Here is a 19,612-nt window from a genome sequence, read left to right as displayed (position 1 = left end):
ACTGGGGCCCTGGGGGCATGCATGCCCTGGGGGTGCACGTGCCCCTTCCAGGCCCTTCCATCCAGAGGGTGTTCTGTCCTGGGCCTCTGCTCTCCTGCCCTCCCAGGCATCTCGCGGGGCTTTTGGAAGGGGTGTGGGTGTGAGTGGTCCCCTCTTCCACGGCCACTGCTGGAATCCTCCCCGTGAAGCTCAGCATTGCCCTCCAAGGTTCCCCAGGGGCACCGCCAGTCTCCGGCTTGCTCTCCCACTTCCTGGAAGAGCTGCAGTGCAGGGGAGGTACTGGTAGGCGCACATTTCATAACCGGGAGAAGGGCTTAGGCAACGCAGGGGAACAGGGCGGGGGGGGGAGGAGACAGCAGGGCTGGGGGAGCAGAGCAGAGAGCCCGCCAGGGGGGCCTCTTACCTGTCCTCTGACTTTTCTCCCAGGTTGGGGGGGTTTGCTCCCCAAGAGGCATCCTGGGTCCCCTCAGGCACACCGGCGGCAGAGCCCACGGCTGCCCGCGAGGCCCAGGGCCTACTCCTTGAGGCTGTGGGTGATGGGCGGGCTCTTTGGAGCCCCAGTTAAGCTGCTCTCTCCGAGGGGGGCCGTGGACTCAGTGTGGTGGGGTGGGTGGTCTGCGGGGGCAGTGGGAGGGGGCCCCTGGGTTTTGGCGGCAGGGCTGGGCAGGCCTTGCCTTGGGGTAGCCTGGCTACTTCACGCCGGCTGAGCCCCTGCACCGGTGGCCGTGCTGGGGGACAAGCGTCACCCACAGGCTGGCCCTTGCCCCCCAGCTGAGCACTGCTGGGAAGGGAGGCGGCAGGAACAGCCTGTCCCCACGCCTCCTCCTGCGCCCCCCTCAGCTCAGCACCGCCCCCACGCTGAGTCAGAGCCCATGGGGGAGGCGCCCCTCGAGGCAGGGAAGACCCCGAGGCCACAAAGACCAGCACTGGGCATCAGTGCCTCCCCGTGTGGGCGGTGGCCCGGGGCGCAGAGGGAAGGGTCTCCCTTCAGCAGTGGCCAGGACCCCACGGACCCCATCACACACACACTGATGGGCCCTGCAGACCCCAACGCCGTGCGTCTGGGGGCTCCTGCCTCCCTGTGACGGCTGCCTACAGTCTTGAGGGTGCTTTGTTACCAAAAGTTTCCAGCCTGCAGAATCAGAATGTTCCGGCATGCCCCAGCATCAAGCAGTGTCCCCTGCGTTCTCTGCCCACCCCCGCAGGATTTGGGTGTGAATTAGTCATTCTCAAACGCATCGTGCCGGGCGAGCTTTCCCGGTCCTCCGGCAGGGTGGTTTCAGATGCCTGGAATCAGGATCCACGGGGAGTGCCACGATGCCACCAGGCCTCACCATATAATCTGCCAGCACGGTCCACACATGTGGCTGCTGGGGCGCAGAGGGGGCAGGGGTCGGGGGACACGAGCTCCTAGGAGACGAGCACGGGGGCGTGGGGTTGCCCTGCTGTCACTCTGCCCGCATACCCTCTTGGCCCAAGGGGGTTGTGGCCAAGCCCCACCAGTGGGCCAGCCAGAGGGGCACTCTGCCCCTGGTGGGACCGCCCAGAGCTGGGCGTGACCCTCTGTTGTCCGGTCAGCAGCTCATGTATGTCCCCCATGCTCTCCCCGCCCAGTACATCGATGCAATCAGCAACAAGCAGGGCGAGCTGGAGAACTATGTGTCCGACGGCTACAAGACGGCCTTGACCGAGGAGAGAAGGAGGTTCTGCTTCCTGGTGGAGAAGCAGTGCGCCGTGGCCAAGAACTCTGCCGCCTACCACTCCAAGGTGAGGCCTGCTGGCAGAAGGGACTGGCTCCCTGGTGGCCGTCGGGGGTGTGTCCACGTTGAGCTGTGTGGAAAGGAACACCGTGTGTTTCAGATTCCCCCAGGGACCGCGTTCTGGTAGGAGAGTCACCAGGTCAGACACTGCCGACATCTTTGAGGCTTTGGTTAGAAATTGCCAGCTGCTCCTTGAGGACGGTGGCAGGAGGCTGGCTCCTCAGGCAGGGCTGCAGTGCCAGGGAACCCATCGTAGGGGCCGCGAGATCCAGAGGTTTGACACCGGCTCCCCCTGCAGGGACAGGCGGCTTCAGAGGAGCCCATGTGGACTCTAAGTCCATAGTCAGGAGACGGGGAGGGAGCAGGATCTGTCTGCTGGAACATTCCAGAACATTCCAGGAGCTTAGCAGGTGAGGCTACGCAGCCAGGTTCACGTCGTTTTTCCACAAAGGGGTCTGCGGCTCAGGAGGGTAAACACACACGTTCATACACGTGGGCTCGATATGAGATTCGTTCTCTGGTCCCCACAGCCTGGGCTCTGTAGGAGATGCCCTCCCTTCACAGAGAGGCTCTGCCCACCAGGCCTGCCCGAGGGCCCGTTCACAGGTGCAAGGCAAGGACAGTGAAGGACCTGCGTCCCCTGTGGGAGCTGGGAGGCTTCCCTGGGGCAGCGGAGCCGCCGTGCCAGCAGCTGGGCCTCTGCCTGCGGCTGGGTGAGGGCTTGCTGTGAGCTGCAGAGCAGGGGCCCTGCACAGCCCACACAGCTCCAGCTGGCGGGCGGCGGGCGGTGGCTCCCTCTGGCGGCAGCCGGGCCCCCTGGCAGGTCAGGGAGAGTGCAGGCTCTTGGGTGCTGTAGGCGGGACGGAAGGCAGGAAAGCCATTGTCTCCAGGCACTGCCCCCCTGCGTGAGAGGTGACAGCTGACCTCTCACGGAGCTGGACGCAGCCCTCCCAAGTGGATTTAGAGAGGCACGGGGGCCGGGGCACCAGGGCAGGACCCAGGCATCTCCCTGGCGGGTGGGCCCCAGCCCCACAGACGGGTTTCATCACCAGGTGGGAGCCCTGGGCTGCCCGGCCACCCCAGCTGTGGAGCCCTTCCGAGGGCCATGCCCTAACCCCGGGGTTTACCCCGTTTGGTACCGGGTCGCTGGGGGCCTGCCTTGTCACCACCACCCGGACCTGTCAACCGATTATCTCAACCAGGGTCCAGGTAACATTCTGGGTTTGGGCTGTAGCACGGAGAAGCAGCCGCAGATGTGTGGGAGAACAAGTACAGCTGGGTTCCGGTCGCACTTTATTTACAAAGCAGGCGGCCAGGCCTCAGGCCATGGTTTGCTGGCTGCTGGTCTTGACCAGCAGGCAGAGGAGGGCATGGCCGGCTCACAAGGCCTTTTTCTAGTTTCTCCCGCGTTTCCCACACAGACATCCCATTCTTGCGCAGACACAGGTCAGAAGCGGGGAGAAGCAGTGAGGGCCAGACAGCCCCTTCAGAGGTCCTGGAGACAGTGACTGCCCTGAGTTAGGGAGCCCTCCACCCGCAGGAGCTCCAGGCTCTGCGGTGGGATAGATGACGTCATCTGCTACAGGTCAGGTAGCCACTTTGGCCAGACGAACAGGAGGAGGGAAGGCACGGCTGCCCCCAGGCCCTGGACAGGCCCATGCAGAGGGCACCTCAGGCTGGCACCCCACCCGGCTGCCCATCGTGCTGGGACTCCTCACCAGACCTGTGGCTTCGTCATCCTTTGTTAGGCCCCACGCTCGTCCGGCAGGCTGTGCCCTGGGCACGCCCCAGAGCTCACCAGAGGGACAGCTGGGCTCTTGAGCCCCTAGGGTTGGGGGCAGGGACAGTTAGCACCTTGCATCTACTGAGTACCACCTGATGGGGTCTCGCCTTCCTGCACGCTCCTGCGGCTTGACCTGACCGCGGCTGGGGACCCCAGGATGACGCTCTCCCCAGGACCTCATGGTTCCCTGCGGAGCGTCTAACCGTTGCAGAGCTAGTAAACCACTGTCCCCTTTTCCTTCTTTGGCGGCCCCGCCCGGGTTGGACCTTGGTTTTGTCTCAGCCCTGGTGGCCTCCATGACTGCATGGCTCCCTGCAGCAACCCGTCTCTTTCCCAGGTCGGGGGTCAGGGCTCTCAGGGGGCCTCTCTGGCTGTGAGTCACCCCCCGGCGCAGAGCAGCCGTCAGCCTTAGACAGGTGTGCCTCTCCTGAGTGGGGGACGGTCTCCGGGGCCAGGCAGGGGCCCAGGTGAGCTTGGTGAGGTCAGCAGCGCTGCAGGCTCCTGTGGCCCAGCGGGGAGGTCCCCCTGCCGTGTGGCCAGCCGCGGGGCCTGCGGCCAGCCCTGACCCGCCCTGTCCTGCTTCCCCGCTGCAGGGCAAGGAGCTGCTGGCACAGAAGCTGCCACTGTGGCAGCAGGCCTGCGCCGACCCCAACAAGATCCCGGAGCGCGCCGTGCAGCTCATGCAGCAGATGGCCAGCAGCAACGGCTCCGTCCTCCCCAGCGCCCTGTCGGCCTCCAAGTCCAGCCTGGTCATCTCAGACCCCATCCCGGGGGCCAAGCCCCTGCCGGTGCCCCCCGAGCTGGCCCCGTTTGTGGGGGTGAGTCCGCAGCCTCCAGCACGCTTTGTGGGTGTGCAAGGATGGCCCCCGCCCTTGCACCGGGGTGGCTGGGGTGAGGGGTCTCCATGCGGGCCTCGCCTGACCAGGCCCTCCCACGACGCCGCACCCCCCCCACCCCCCGCCTCTTCTCCACAGCGGCTGTCTGCCCAGGAGAGCACGCCCGTCATGAATGGCGTCTCGGGCCCAGACGGCGAGGACTACAACCCCTGGGCCGACCGCAAGGCCGCCCAGCCCAAGACCTCGTCTCCTCCACAGTCACAGAGCAAGCTGAGCGACTCGTACTCCAACACGCTCCCCGTGCGCAAGAGCGTGGCTCCGAAGAACAGCTACGCGGCCAGTAAGGGCTCGGGCGTGCCCCCAGCCCCCAGCTGTCACGCCGTACCCGAGGGGAGGTTGGGGAGGCCTCCAGAGCCCCGAGCGTGTGCGTGCCCTTGTATGGCAACCTTGGGCCCCCTCTGAGATTTCTGTCCTGGACCCTCAGGCTTTGCCTGGCTCTCCTCAACTCACACATGATAGGGTGGGGCTGTGCCAGGACATCTGGGCTCAGCCTGTGACAGGAGCATGCAGGGGATGCTTGGCAGGGTTCTAGCGGACAGGGGGACGGCCCCTCTCCCCTGGCCCAGCCCCCTCGGCTCTGCTGTCCCGTCCCATGGACGGCGCCTTACTTCTTCCCCCAGCAGCCCATGTGGGTCTGCTGATAGCAGCTGGGAAAGCCGAGTTCAGACTCAGAAATCCCCGCAACGGTGAGCGGGAGGTCTCCATCTGGGTTCCTCCAGCATCTCTACCCAAACGAGTGACCCCTCCGGGCCCCCCCGGGGCCTTCTAGCATCTTCCCGTCAGGCGGCTGAGCTGACAGGACGATCACATCCCCTCATTCCCACCCTGTCGTCCCGACAGCTGAGAACAAGACCCTGCCGCGCTCCAGCTCCATGGCGGCCGGCCTGGAGCGCAACGGCCGCATGCGAGTGAAAGCCATCTTCTCCCACGCGGCCGGGGACAACAGCACCCTGCTGAGCTTCAAGGAGGGAGACCTCATCACCCTGCTGGTGCCTGAGGCCCGCGACGGCTGGCACTACGGGGAGAGCGAGAAGACCAAAATGTAAGTGTCTGCAGGCCGCACCCTCCCAGCCGGCCGTCGGGGAGCCTGGGGCTGGGCAGCCTGCCCTGTGCTCGGGACACCAGCCTCCTGACCCTGTGGCCTTCATGTGTCCTGGCGGCTCGGGCTCCTTTCCAGACTGAGCATCCCGCCGTGTATTTTCAGTCCTAAAGTCTCGGCACAGATGTGACCACTTTGTCAGAACCACAGCCTCGCCGACTCTCACCAGCCCGTCACCCTCACTGCCCGCGTCACCCACATGGCCCAGAGCCCCACAGGCACACACCGCGGCCCCTCTGGCACCTTCCCTGCTGTCGGGTGTGCGGCTTCCTGGTCGGCAGAGGCCGGCCGTCCACCGCAAGGTCTTCTGCTGCCCCGAGTCTGCCCTGAACAGCCTGTGTGCTGGGGCGTTGAGTCACAGGAGCCGTGTCTTCTCAGCTTGATTTAGCACCTGTGGTCCCGAGGCTCTGCCAGCCTCTCGTTCCTGCTCCACCGTGGGGCTGCCCTGGTCACAGCCACCCCTCCCCCCACCACCACTGTCCTCTGGGTGTGGCTGGTGGTGAGGTCAGGGAGGAGGCCAGGGAGGAGGGGCTGCACACGGCCTTGCTCCGCCCCCCAGGCGGCCACCGTCTTGGGAGGGGGTGACGAGGAGCCCGGAGTTCACTAGGATGCCTTCCCTGCCTTCTCTGCGGACAGCGTCTCTGCTGTCACCGCCTTGCTTGGTGCAGCCAGAAGCCAGCCCTGGCTGCTGCGGATGCATAGACGCGGGCGCTCTGCTGGCCATGCCCAGCCTCCCGTCTAGGGCGGTTGCGTGCCTGGGGTGCAGGCTGGGGTCGGCTGTCTCCCGGAGGGTTGCTCGTGTTTCCCGCACAGACGGCTGCAGCCAGGCCAGGGAACCGGGGGCGCCTGGACCCTGGCACCCTCTCACCTGGGTCCTGTCTTCCAGGCGGGGCTGGTTTCCCTTCTCCTACACCCGGGTTCTGGACACCGATGGCAACGACAGGTTGCACATGAGGTGAGCTTGCTGACCCTGGCCGCTGGCCCTTTGCTCTGGAGAGGCTGCCACGAGAGCAGGGCACTGTGGGGTCTGCGAGCGGCCCTCACTGCTTAAACGGCTTAGTGGGCTCTGGTCCCCTCCCTGCCCGGCATGCTGTGTGCCGAGGCTCCTGGAGTGTGTGGGTGCAGGGCATTTTGTGAGGCCACCAGGTGCTCCATGGGGTGGGGGCACACCCCTGCTGTCAGCTCCCTTGGGCAGGGTATGGGGGCCCCGGGAGGGCTGGGGCCGCTGTTGGGCGCACGGGCTTTAGGAACTTCCTCCCGCCACACCTTCTGGCCCGTCCCGCCAGCTCAGTGAGGCTGCAGTCCCTTGTTAGGCCTTCTCGAAGGGTCCGAGGGAGGCATGGGGAAGGTGGAGGGCCGGCTGGGGGCCTGAGTTGAGCCAGCCCATAACCCCCGCCCCCACAGTCTGCAGCAGGGGAAGAGCAGCAGCACGGGGAACCTCCTGGACAAGGAGGAGCTGGCCCTCCCGCCCCCAGACTACGGCACATCGTCCCGCGCCTTCCCCGCCCAGACAGCCGGCACCTTCAAGCAGAGGCCCTACAGCGTGGCTGTGCCTGCCTTCTCCCAGGTGAGCACCACGGACGGACCCCGTGGTCCACGGAAGGGGCCTGGGCCAGAGGGAGCTCCATTGAAGGCACAGTGGCCCCTCTGCCTGGCCTTCCCTCCGGCTGGGGCATCGGTGGCCTCCAGGCCTCCCACCTCTCGGGAAGCCTGGGCATCAGGGAGGACTTCGTGTCCAGGAGCCCCTTCCCCGAGGCTGGTCTGAGCGTGGACGTGAGCACTTGCATTCCAGGCCTGGGAGGTGGCCAGAACCTTCTTGTTGGTGTGTCTCTGGGCCTTGGGCAGCAAGGCTAGGCACCCATGCCCAGGTCACCCAGTACCAAGTGGCCAGAGGCAGGAGGTCAAGGCCTGGGTCCCAGTCCCCGCAGAGCCCCTGGAGTGCGTGATGGTGGTTTTGAAGTCTAGGTGGGGCCAGGGTGTGTGTGGATGGTTCGGCTCTTTGTGGGAAGGTTCATGGGCTGAAGGAGCCCAAGGTTTCTGGAATGTTTGTCTGCTGTGGCCGTGATGGGAGTAGGGCCAGCAGCTTTGCTCTTGGTTCCTGTCTTCAGGACTGGGTCCCGACTCAAGGGTCAGCCCCCTAACCCTTGGAAGGGGGGAGAAGAGGTTCTCTAAGATGTGGGCAACAGAGGCTACCGCCAAAGTTCCAGCCAGCCCGGGGCTGTGGTGAGTGGTGGTGTAGCTGGGTGAGGTCCAGGAAGGGCCCCCTGAGCAGCCTTGCCCCTGGCCTTCCTGTGAGGTGGGCGTAACGGGCATGAGCTGCAAGAGGGAGCTGTCTTCGAGGAGCTTACAGCCAGACAGCGCGAACACGAAGGTTGGGACATTCTGTGGTGAGAAGGACCAGACTGGGGAGGTTATGCTAAGGCCCTGGGATGGAACCTTCCGGAGAAAATGAGGCCGGAGCTGTGCTCAGGGCAGCAGCAGGGGGGAGGCCGATCCAGTTTGGGAGAGGCGTGGAACTTTGGGGTCACAGGGCCAGCCTGCTGGGCTGGAGATGCTCCAGCCCCGTCCAGCCCCGCCTGGCCCCAGGACACAGCTGGCTGAGCCTAGGCGGGCCTGGCCACTGCACGCTGCTCCCACTTCCCAGTGTCCAGGTTTGGTTTTGGCTCTGAGACAGCTGAGGAGGGTGTCCCAACAGCCCTTGATGGCCCTAGGCCAGGCTGGCAGAGCTGTGGTGGCGTCCACAGCCCCTCCCTCAGCACCACGGCTGGGGCGCTGCAGCTGGCGTCTTGGGGTGCAGACATAGGCTCAGCCCAGGGACTGGCCCAGGCTGGCTTCCCCGCCCGGCCATTACCCCCTCTCTGCAAGTATCAGTGGTTCCCAGGGAGGCCCCCTACCGACCCCGGGACTTGCCAGGTAACCCCCAGCTCACCTGCCTTAGTGTTCTTATCAGGTAACCAGCAGGTGTTCTCAGGCCCCTGCTCACTCAGCACGGGACATGTGTGTGGAGGGGTAACCGGGGGATCTGTCTTGTGTGTGCCTGTGAGTGTGAGCTCATACCATCCATGGTCTGTCACTAGCCTGATGGGGAGATGCCCCCATGAATTTGGGATGTCACTGCTATGCACGTGGAGGGGCCCTGCATGCCCTTGGCTTCTGGCGGTACTGCACACACACTCTGGGATCAAGGGCAGTGCGGCTTCTGGCGGTACTGCACACACACTCTGGGATCAAGGGCAGTGCGGCTTCTGGCGGTACTGCACACACACTCTGGGATCAAGGGCAGTGCGCCCAGCCTCCTCTTGTTCTGCAGAGCCCACCTCGCCCCCAGGACCCCCGCCTGACCTGTGTTTTGCCTTTCCTCTCCAGGGTCTAGATGACTACGGAGCACGGGCCGTGAGCAGGTAGGGGCTTTCACGCTTCTCCTTGGGAGCCATGGGTGGGTAGGGCCGGCCCCTCTCACAGACCCTTCAAGGCTGGAGACTGGGGGGGCTCCACTCTGGGTCAGAGCAGGCGGGGCCCAAGGTGCCTGTTCTCTCCATCCCTCACTTCTCCGAGTGTTTAGGGCGGGAGCCCACGATCCCAGGATATTGCTGAGTGGGTCTGGAGAGCTGCCTCCATGCTCTGACCCTGGGTGGGTGGGAGCAGGCCCTCGACCGTGGGAGTCCAGCCTGGTCCTGTGCCCGCCACGGCCGCTGGGACTCCCGGCTCTCCAGGAAGCCCCTCAGCCTGGTCTCTCCCTGCTCTTCTTTACTGGTGGCCAGGCCTGTGTCGGCCAGCAGGGGGCCACCTGCCCCAGACCCAGCCGCGGCTGGCACGGATGGTTGGAGCTGCTGCTCCTGCCACCCCCCACCCGGGGCTCGGCCCTGGTGCCGGCTCGGGGGGTGAGGGGCTGCTTCCATCCGTCCTCTGGGGCCGGGCAGCCGGCTGACCCCGAGCCGCTGCAGGAGAGGCGTGTGGCCCCGCAGCGACCTGTGCTTCGTTTCACAGCGGCAGCGGCACGCTGGTGTCCACTGTGTGAGGACGCTGATCATGGGCAGCCGCTGCTCGAAGAGCCCCCCCATCTGTCTGGCCTCCATCGGTTCCCTCCTCCACTCTCGTTGGTTTGTTCTCGGGTTATCTTTCTTTCTCACCTGCCCTGTCCCGCCTTTTGGTTGGTGACCCCAGACTCTGAGATCCCCCAGGGTCCATGGTGCTGCCCCATCTCTGCTCCCTGTGTTTACACGCCCCCAACCCCATGTGTCCGCCAGGCGGGAGCTGCCGGCGGGGCAGCGGGGGCGGGCATCCTCGCCTCTGCTCCGTGGCTGCCGTGTTCATGACGCACCGTCCCTCTTCGAAGGCTCACCGCGAGCCAGGCCTAAAGTTTGAAGAAAAAGAAAAATCTTAAAAAAAAAAAAAAAAAGAAAAAAAGAAAAGAAAAAAAAAAGAAAAGAAAAGCAAAACAGGAAAAGGACTTTTCTTTCCTGAAAAACAAAAGCAGATCTGCATGGACTCCGGTGTGCGCACTGTAACTCCTGCATCCGACCCCCCAGCGGGCGCTGGCATCTCCGTCAGGAAAGGGGAGGCTGGCGGCCCCGCAGGCGCCCTCCGAGGGCCGCACCGACAGAGGGGCTCGTGCCAAGCCGGGGGGCCTCCTGAGGAAGCTGGCTGCTCCTGTGAGGGAGGCCACGGCCCCGGTGCCGGCCCAGCAGGCCGGGCCCCTGAGCGCTTCCTTCTCCGCGGCCGCCGTGGGCGGGTGTTCAGAGCACAATGCGGGGGCGCGTCCCCGGGGCCGTGGGACCCCGCGTGGGGCGGGGGCGGGGCAGGCGCGGCCTCCCGCGGACCTTCCAAGGAGCTCCAGAGACCACCCCCCACGTGTTCTGGAAACCGGTGCCCGGCCTTGTGAGGGAACCGCGGCCCCTGGCCGCCTGGGGTTGGCCCTGGGGAGGGCGCTTTGGGCCCGCCGCCCAGGGGGCAGCAGGCAATCCCTGCCCCCTGTCCTCCCTAAACACTCGTCTTTCTGTGTGTCTTGGTGACTTCCGAAACACGTGCTGGACTCCGCGGCTGCTGGTTTTGCCTCTTCACCCCCTGAATCTGGGGAGGGAGCCAGGGCACGGCCCCGCCAGGCCCCTCCCGCCACGGGAGCCCCCGTGAAGCCGTGGACGCTCCTTTCTCTGATGTGATCTGACAAAGCCGTCTGCCCGCTCTCCCGTGGACTAGGACGTGGCTGGAGTGTTCGTGAGAGAAGCGGCTCAAGACACAGACCCGTTTTATATTTAAAGAAAACACAAAGCCAGAACGTGGACCCATGTACAAAGGGCCTTCCGTGTTGGTGTTCTAATTTTGCTAAAAGATCTCAAATCCAGGGGATTCCATGCTCAATGGATGAATGTAGACACAAAACCGCGACACTTGTATGAAGATGTAAAGTGCTCATAATATTTTCCTGTTTCCTTTCCTCTTTTTTTTTTTTAATCTGAATTGTGCCCTGTACTGCAGTCGTTTGAATAAAAGTTTTATTTATTGCACTGAGCTGGGTGTGGCGCCTCCTTCCAGGCCCGCTGTGTAGACCCGGGCCGCCTCAGCGAGCCAGCCTCCGTGCGGGGCCCGAGGTGCGCAGACGGTCGGCGCGGTCGCTGTCCTCTGGGGGGGCCGGGCCGCGTGGGCCGATCAGACACGCCTGCCACGAGCGGCCCCTTCCTGTTCCTCGCTGCGGCTACCCCGTGGTGGGGCCGCGTGCCCCTGGCGGGGTACCCCATCCTCCCCCGCACCCCCTCAGCGGGGGACTCGGGCCCCTCCCCCCACCCACCTGCACCAACGCAGCCCTTGTGTTTCCTTGCAGTGCCGATGTGGAAGTGGCCAGATTTTGAGCTGCCCCTGACTAGAGTTAGTAAGTTGCCCTGGTTTTCTCATGCTGGTCAGTCTGCCTTCCCAGTGGCTCTGCAGACCCTCTGGCCTCGGCCCTGGCAGGTGGGGACGCGGCGCAAGGGTCTGCCGAGCCTGCCTCTGCTCTGGGCTCTGGGCTTTCGCTTCCCCTTGGATTGCTGCTCGGGCTCTGGGATTTCCTCCCTCTGCCTGGAAGCCTGTGGGCCTGACTGGCTGCTCCCCCTGCGCCCACTGCGCCCCCCATGCCCACGGCCCCTCCCTGCACCGCTGGGCGTGGTCTGGGCCCGGCCCTCTGCCTGGATCTCTCTCCTGCCTCTGTGGGGCGCTTCAGCCACAATCAGGGTGAAGCCCAGTGATCGGCCGGGAGGCCAGCTTTCGGCTCCTCTGGCTGAGTGTCCCCTCGGACCGGCCCCTGTGGGTGTGGGTCTGAGCCCGGCCTGGCCGGCTCTCTGGTTGGTGAGTACTGCAGCCCCGCGGGGGGCCGGGGAGACCAGGGGTGGTCTTGGGGACAGCTCCGTGGCTCGTGCCAGCGTGGGTGTCTCGGGCACACCGGAGCGGGTGCACACAGGACTCTGCGCCCGCTCTGCCTAGACTCGCCTCGCATCTGCCCTGACATGGCTCCACAAGGCCAGGCTTTCCAGACCAGGCGCTCGGCCGCCACAGCCTTCTGCGGCCCATCCTGTGATGGTCCCTTGCACTCGGCCCTGGGAAAGCAGGCACCGACCGCGAGCGAGGGGAAGCCCAGCACTCTGGGCCCCTGTGCCTGGGACGGGGGCGCTGCTGCCGTGTGCCCATCCAGCCCAGTCACCGAGAAGTTTGCCCCGTGAAGTTGGCATCTGCGTCCTCTCTACCCCACGGAGCATCCCAGCGATGTGGTCCTTGCCGAGGGCAGTGACTGCCCCAACAGGTCCTGGACTCACTCTCCTTTCACTGTGTCTGAGCTGCAGCATGAGGAACTTCTGGAAAGTTCTGGAGACAAACGCTCCTGACATTTGGGGACAGGGTGGAAAGGCTTTCCCCGCCTCTAGATTCCTCCTCTTCCAAGAGGCCCGAGGAGGCCTGCACCTCCCACCCCCGCTGCCCCTGCAGCCCCCATCGCTCTGCAGGCCAGCCTGGCCTCTTCCTGAGCCCTCATCACCAGGTGTAGGGCCGCCCCTACCCCCCGGGGGCACCGTGGGCATCCACGCAGTGCCACCAGCTGACTTCCCCAACACAGAATCGGCCTGGCCCTGAGATTGGAGATTCACCAGGGGGTGAGGTGTCAGAAGCACCCAGGGTTGGTTGAGGCACCCGGCCCGCTCTGCCGAGCTGTGCCCACCTTCTGAGGTGTGGTCCTGGAGGGCGCAGAACGAGGTGGACGCAACCCCAGGAGGGCCAGCGTCCTGGAGGCCGTGGGAACCACTTGTGCCTCAGAGGAGAAAGTCCCAGAGAAAGTGGAAATCTGTCCCCGGCTGCTCCCTGCTCGCTCTGCTCCAGAATCACGGAAGGACGGAAACTGCACTCCAAAACCACTCGGCCGTCTTCAGGTTACCTGTGTCTCCCTCGCACTCACGTAGCGGACTCAAGAACGTTACAGGCGACTAACGCCGCGGCGAGAGATTGGAATGGAAAGGTGCTGGGCTGCGGCGCTCAGCCCCCCTCAGGCTGTAGGTCTGCAGGCAGGGGCCCCGCAGCTCCCCGAAGGAACCCAGTACTGGATCCGCCCCCGGGAGCAGTCCCAGCTCAGGAGCTAGCCGTGCCAGCGTCCGCGGGCCTGCTGTGCTGAGTTCAGTAAATCCATGCCCTATCCCAGGGCCTGCTCCGGAGTCCCCGCGGGGGGTGCTCTCGGGGAGGGGGGGACACAGCCGCCCCCACGGGAGGAGCCTGCAGGCTCCTGACTTGGAGCGGACCCTGCCATTCCGGCCTGCGGTGCTCAGACGCCTCCTGCCGACTGCCCCTCGCCGGCAGGACTTGAGCTCCTTTGTATCTTGGTGGTTTGTGGTCAAGTGTCTGCCAACAGCGCTGTTGGGAGGAGGCCTCTGCCCCTGGCACACTCCCCCCAAGCAGTGACCGGTGTCCCCGGGACCAGAGACTGTGCAGTGGGCCTCGGGTCTGAATTCCGTCCTGTTGCGTCAGGTCGGTGTGGACCCGCTCAGGGTCACACAGATGCCTGCCCTCGGGTAGCTCGGGGGCCCGTTTTTCCCCAGGAGGTGGTAGGACCCCCAGAGGGCTGCACCCTTCCTGTGGTGCTGCGGGGCGGGCGCGCCCCAGCCAGGGGTCTCTGGCCAGGCTGGGGGGCATGTTCAGCCCCTGCCCGTTCCCTCTGCGCCTGCAGCGTAGAGGGTACTGCGCTCACGGTCACGTTGTTTTGGGGAAGGAGACTAGGACAGTGGGGGTCAGAGGCCGGACACTCTCTCTAGGGGTGGGGCCTCTCTGGCCCTGCTGCTTCCCTTCCAGCCCTAGCAGATGATGCTGTTTTGCTGCCCATCCTTTCTGATGAGGATTCAGTGTGCCCAGGGCAGGAGGCCGGTGTGTGCCGCCCAAAGCCACTCGGCCCTTCTGTTCCGGCTCTGCTCAACACAGGAGCTGTCCTCCCTCTCGGCCACAGGGCCTGCGCTCTTTCCTCTGCTCCGTCCCCAACTCCAGATGAACAAACTGGCCCTGTTCCAGCTCCCCATGACATCCCGCCTTGACCCTGGCCGGGGACAGCCAAGGGCCTGGAGCCTTCCTCTAGAACCAGAGTCTAGTCAAGGTAGCAGGCAGGGCATGGGCCACCCTCCGCCCTCTGTCCTGGGGGCAGATGTCCCTGGTCGCAGCAGCCTCGGCCTGGGGAGCCTTGAGGCAGCCGCTGCCCCTGACCGTCGAAGCTGAGCTCGTCTGCACATGTCAGCCAGAGAGAGGACTGGACGCAGGGCTGGAGGTGGCCTTAAGCCCGGGGTCTTAGCACTCTGGACCAGAAGACGTTCACAAGCGGTGCACCCACGCGGGACTCTCGGTCGTCAGCGGCAGATGCAGAAGCCGTGAGCCAATAAGTCGGCTCTTCTCCCTAGTTTGTCCTTTTAAAAATTCAGTCCGAAACGTCTCCGCGTTTTAGAAAACACAGGCAGGTGCCCCCGCCCCCACGTGCTCTCACTGGGCCCTGGACAGAGCGCGCGCCCTCCCAGCTCCTGCAGACACCAGCCCCGCTGTGCCAGAGGCGACTCCCGCCCCAGGTAACGGCTCGACGAGAGCCACGCGCGTTGCCAGGAGTGCGTCCTGTCCGTGCTGAGCCCTCCGTGTCCCACATTCCATGTGTGCTGTCACCCCTGGGGCTGCCCGACGACTCCCAGCCCGCTGTCCTCTGCTGTCCCTGCCCAGGCAGGTCCTCCCGAGCCCGGTGGGGACTCCGAGGAGAGGCTTCCGCGAGGACCAGGCTGGGTGCCGGCCTCTGCTGTGCGCATGTCGTCCGTCCCATCTCAGCCTCTTGTCTGGCCGGTCCGTCTGTCCGTCAGCTGTGGCCTCAGGCCCGCGGGGGTGGGGTGACAGGGGGCTGAGCCCCATTGCTGCCATGTACGTGCACCCCGTGTGTGTTGTGTTGGCGTGGGGCGGGCCGAGGCCCCGTGTCTGCACCCAGCCACCCAGCGGGCCCCCGGGATGCATGGGCCGGGTTTGTGCGAGCTGCTGAGCTGTGTGTGGCGATGGCGCGTCTTTAAAAAGAGGCCTGTACGGCTCCTGGGCAGCTGGCAGGTGCCTCCCGAGCCTTGAGGGGCGGCTCACCAAACCTGGATGCAGGCCCATTCAGCACCGCCTCAGGGTTTGGGGAAGAACCGGCTCCTGGCGCACCCCCACCCGCCCTGCCCCAGGAGGGCTGACGGCGGCAGCCGGCCCCGCGGACAGCACCCTGCCCCGGCTGTCCCCGGCGGGTTCCATCGCCGCCCTGCTCCGGGCTCAGAGGCCGGGCCTTCCTTAGGGCTGGGGGGACCCCGGGGCGTAGGGCAGCCCAGGTGACACAGTGTCCCTCCTACGTTAAAACCACTCTTCTCTTCTCTCCTCAGGAATCCCTTCGCCAACGTCCAGCTGAAGCCGACAGTGACCAATGACAGGTCTGCCCCCCTCCTCAGCTGACGGCCAAGTCCCCACCGCTGCCCTCTGGGCCCCTCCTGCCCCACCCACACACACACCTCTTTTGTAACAGTCTGTGTGGTCCCTGTCTAGAGAATTTTCTCTTCCTTCCATGCCCTTCACCTGCCTGGCTCTGCCCCCACTTCAGTCTGGCCTGGGCTGGACCCCGGCCATTTCTTCGGAGGTGGCCCCTGGGCCGTGGCCGAGGGGAGAGAGTGGGGCCGGCCCCAGAGCTGGGAGCTGTCCTCTGGGCGGTACGGCCAGCCTCTCAGGCAGGCCCCCCCAGCTATGTGGGTCGTGGCCCCCCAGGTGCAGGGAAGGATGTTTGGCCAGCCTGTAGCTGGAAGGGGGGCACAGCTCCCACACCGCTCACAGCCCCCAAGTGTCTGGTCAATAAACAGGCTGTCCCAGCTGTGCCTGCCTGTGGTCTGTTGGCCTGAGGGGGCGGGAGGCCTGGGGCAGAGAAAGGGAGGAGACCGTCCCCTTTCTCTGGAAGATGAACGTATTAGAGCCCTTGACTCGGGCTTTGCTGAACCTCTGCACCCCTGCGGGCAGGCCCGGGGGCCTCGCTGCCCCGCCCCGCCCCGCTCCTCTGCACCCCTGCGGGCAGGCCCGGGGGGCCTCTCTGCCCCGCCCCGCCCGGCTCCAGCTGCCCTCCAGAACTGGCTGCTGGACCCCCAGCTCTCCTCCGTGTCCCTGGAGTGAATGGTGGGTGCTGCTGGGGGGGTGGGCGTGGGCACCCCACCCCCACCCCAGCTGCTTCCACAGTATTTGTGGCTGAAATACACCCGTGGTGACCAGCGATCCCCATCTGAGGACACGTTGCAGGCGGCAGTCACCCCTCCTGCCAGGCTCTTGAAGGAGGGGTTCTACAGCCCTGACCTGACTGAAGCCTGTCCACAGCCCAGGAAGAGAGGCAAAGGGGGCCACGGGTAGGGCAGGTGCGGACACGGGCGTCTGGCCTCGCAGGAGCTGGGGATGGGCCGGGCGGGGTCTGAGGGAGGACGTTTGGGGTAGAGATGCACAGAGGCCCAGACTCCTCAAAAACCCTCTTGCCGGCCATCCACCCTGCCCCCACCCCCGTGCTTTGGAAAGGCAAGGGGGAGAACGTCCTGGGGAGGTCTGTGGGGGCCCCCCTCACAGGACAGGAAGCGAGGGCTGGTGCGGTCTGTCCCCTCCCCAAGTCACTGCCCCCCTCCACCGAGGTGTGCCAGGGCAGCTTGGGGGGAAGGGGTAGCCGCCCTCCCTCTCGCACCCCCCCACCGTGGTCAGGAGGGACTACTGTGCCCTGGGGGCAGAGCTGGCAGCAGAGTCCCTGCCTCGGCACCCCCTCCTGCCCAGGGCCTTATATGCAAACCACAAAAGAAAACACACATTTAGCATGAAGGCTTTTTTTTTCTTAGTTTGGTTTCTTTTAAAAAACAAACAAAAAAGGAACAAGAAAATCATTGCACCAGCATCCTAAGCCTCAAACTAATAAAAAACAAAAAACACGAACCCAAAACAAGTCCCCCACCCACACCCCCAAAGCAACAATAAACTTTACATCTCTTTGGCAACAATAACTTAAAATCATCCCGTTTCCATTCGCTCAGACAACAGCAGTTACAAAAATATTCCCTGTGCTGCCCTGCCCCCCACTTCCCTCCCAGTTCCACCCCTTCCCATGTCCCCATCCCTGCAGGCAGGAACTCCTGACATGGTGGGGGTGCAGCCCCCACTTTCCTTTTGCAGCTGGGCCGGTCTAGGCAGTGCCCTGCAGAGGGGAGCTGGACATGCCAGCCAGCCGCAGGCACCTCTAGAAGATGGGAAGCCCCCCGTCTTTCAGGCTGCCCACCTTGCCCCACCTGCCCGGGCTCCAGTGGTGGGCTCAGATAGCAGCTGGCCCAGACCACGCAGAGAGGGAGAGTTTATGGGTCTAGCTGAGTCACTGAAGGGAAATACAGCCACAGACTTTGAGGTAAGGGGGGGGGACACACAAGCCCAGGGTCCTCTTCTTGCGCTGAGCAAACCCAGAACCAGGCAGAAGGGGCGGGGGGGCCGGGAGGGGCTGTCCCGGCAGGCCTGCGCCCATTCTCTCACCTGGGGCAAGGACTGTGTCCTGTCAGTCACCGCAGGAACTGGTGGGCAGGGCGTGCAAGGCCCCCCAGCCGAGAGCAGGTCCCCTGGCCTCAAAAGCCGGGCAGCCCCTGAGCAGGGTCAGGGTGGAGGACACAGCTGTAGGGCAAGGAGCTGCTCAGGCCGGAGGCCATAGGGCATCCCCAGCAGCCAGCAACAAACCCGAGTGTCCAGGATCAGTCCTGCCCCTAGGGCAGCACGGGACTGGCGTGCAGGCCTGCTCCACCATCCAGGGCTACAGGGGGCCTGTTGTCCTGCCCTGCTTCTCCGGAGTGCTGCGTGGGGCACCAAGGCGCTGGAAGCTGCTGCCGACCACCAAGGCCAAGGTCGCCACTCTCGGTCGCCATCCTTGCTGCTGCTGGGAGCAGGACCGGCAGGGGCTCCAAGGGGGCCCACCTGGCCTCAAGCCTCTTTACAGCTGCCCCCAGCACCTGCTACAGGGCCTGGCAAACGGGAAGTGCCATGAGTGGGACAGAGAGAGTCCTGTCCCAGGACTCCCACCCGACCTCCGTCCTTGGCCAAGGGGCCAAATGACCAGCTGGGGCTGCAGCCCTCGGGCCTCACGGCAGTGGGCCTGCCTGTCTCTCTTGGTGAAGTCGCACCCATTTCCCTCCCTAGCACATCACCAGAGCCCAGACCTGTCCCTCAGGCCCAACAAAGCCCAGCAAACGCCCTCTGAGTCCTCCTTTTACAGGTGGGGAAACTGAGACCCAAACAGGACGAGGCTGGCCACGAACAAGCCTCCTGGTGACCTGCTTGTCCGTTCACGCGTCCACTAAGGGCACGCTGTGTGCCAGTGATGAGCGGACAGGCCCTTCGCTGGAGGCTGCAGCCACAGTCCACCTGGGGACAGAGCTATCTTGCTCTGAGTGGGCTTCCAGAGAAGCCTCAAAGGCACCGGTGTCAGGCACGTGGTGGGGGGCAGCCTGGCGGGGCTGCACCCGCTTGGTCTGAGGCTCACAGGGGAGTGGAGCGGGGAGGGAGGGGTGAGCTGGGCACCTCACCCAGCACGGCCTGTGTGTCCAGGCAGGGGCCATGGGGTCAGAGACGTGCCAGGTCGGGCAGCAGACGAGCGGACCAGCAGAGGCTGCTGCAGGTTTGGGGGCGGGGGGGCTAAGGTCTGTCAGAGAGCAGAGTCGGGGTGCCTCCAGGGGAGGGAGAAGAGGGTGAGGTCTAAGGGCCAGGTAGAGTCCCATCTAGGCCCCAGGGTCCAGACAGGTGCTGGGCCAGCGCTGGGAGGGGGGGAATGGGGGAGGACACAGCATCTCCCCAGAAGGCGGCCAGGACAGACAGGCCTGGGCGTGACCCGACCTCTCCGTGCCTCAGTTTCCCCGTCTGAAAACCGTGCTTGTCCAGATGAGAAATAATGAGCGCGGGGCCTTGGCTCCCAGCAGGTGACCTCCCCGCGGCCCTCCCCACTGCCCCGCCTCGGTGTCCCCTCCCGCCAGCCCAGCCGCAACCTCACCTCCCACGGACCCGGCGTCCGAGTCCGAGACTTGCGTAATGGAGAAGCGGGATGCGGGCGCGGGCGACACGGTGAAGCGCGAGAAGGGGCCGGGCGCGGCCGGCTTGGGGGACGCGACGGGGGCGGACAAAGCGGCCTCAGGGGCCGGAGTCGGCGGGAAGCCTTCGTCCCACGTGAACCCTCGGTCTGCAAGGCAGGGCACCGTCTGACATCACGATCCCGCCCAACATGCCCGCCCCCGTCCTGACGTCACACCCTCCCGGCAGGCCACGCCCACCCTGACCTCACGCCCGCCCGCCCGCCCGTGACGGCACGGCCCCGGCACCCCCCCGCCATGACGTCACGCCCGCCCGTGACGGCACGACCCCAGCACGTCCCAATCCCAGCTCACCATCTTCCGCCGCGGAGGCCGCGGAGCCGTCCTGGGAGCGGTCCGCCCCCCGCGGCCGGCCGGGGTCGCCAGGGGCGTGGGGGCCGCCCGCCAGGAACACGGGGGGTGACTCCTTGGCTCCGGGGAAGGGTTCCCCGAGCTCCCGGGTGGGGCTTTCC

General features: G+C 65.3%; 2 protein-coding genes across 6 annotated transcripts in view; one reads left to right on the top strand and one right to left on the bottom strand.

Moving 5' to 3' along the window:
• BAIAP2 (BAR/IMD domain containing adaptor protein 2) overlaps positions 1–15,892 on the top strand; it is a 66,295-nt gene extending 50,403 nt beyond the window's left edge. Inside the window, exons 7-15 of one of the 5 annotated variants that reach the window (XM_026483928.4) lie at positions 1,615–1,767; positions 4,137–4,361; positions 4,518–4,719; positions 5,280–5,481; positions 6,425–6,493; positions 6,943–7,105; positions 8,905–8,939; positions 11,357–11,404; positions 15,414–15,892. In XM_026483928.4, coding sequence (XP_026339713.1) covers positions 1,615–1,767; positions 4,137–4,361; positions 4,518–4,719; positions 5,280–5,481; positions 6,425–6,493; positions 6,943–7,105; positions 8,905–8,939; positions 11,357–11,384 — 1,077 coding nt within the window. In that variant the 3' untranslated portion in view covers positions 11,385–11,404; positions 15,414–15,892. Of the gene's footprint in view, positions 1–1,614; positions 1,768–4,136; positions 4,362–4,517; positions 4,720–5,279; positions 5,482–6,424; positions 6,494–6,942; positions 7,106–8,904; positions 8,940–9,525; positions 11,008–11,356; positions 11,405–15,413 lie in introns of those variants that run through there. The other 4 variants (XM_044378696.3, XM_026483926.4, XM_044378697.3 and 1 more) reach the window with 4 other exon arrangements.
• A 982-nt stretch (positions 15,893–16,874) lies between these two features.
• Positions 16,875–19,612, bottom strand: part of AATK (apoptosis associated tyrosine kinase) — a 31,445-nt gene continuing 28,707 nt past the window's right edge. The window contains exons 12-14 of the mRNA XM_026483920.4: positions 19,455–19,611; positions 19,064–19,249; positions 16,875–18,041 (exon numbers count right to left, since the gene is read on the bottom strand). Coding sequence (XP_026339705.2) covers positions 18,001–18,041; positions 19,064–19,249; positions 19,455–19,611 — 384 coding nt within the window. The 3' untranslated portion in view covers positions 16,875–18,000. The remainder of the gene's footprint in view (positions 18,042–19,063; positions 19,250–19,454; position 19,612) is intronic.

The sequence above is a fragment of the Ursus arctos genome, unplaced genomic scaffold (genome assembly GCF_023065955.2).
Source record: "Ursus arctos isolate Adak ecotype North America unplaced genomic scaffold, UrsArc2.0 scaffold_24, whole genome shotgun sequence".
NCBI lineage: Eukaryota > Metazoa > Chordata > Mammalia > Carnivora > Ursidae > Ursus > Ursus arctos.
This window is presented reverse-complemented; position numbering and strand designations above follow the sequence as displayed.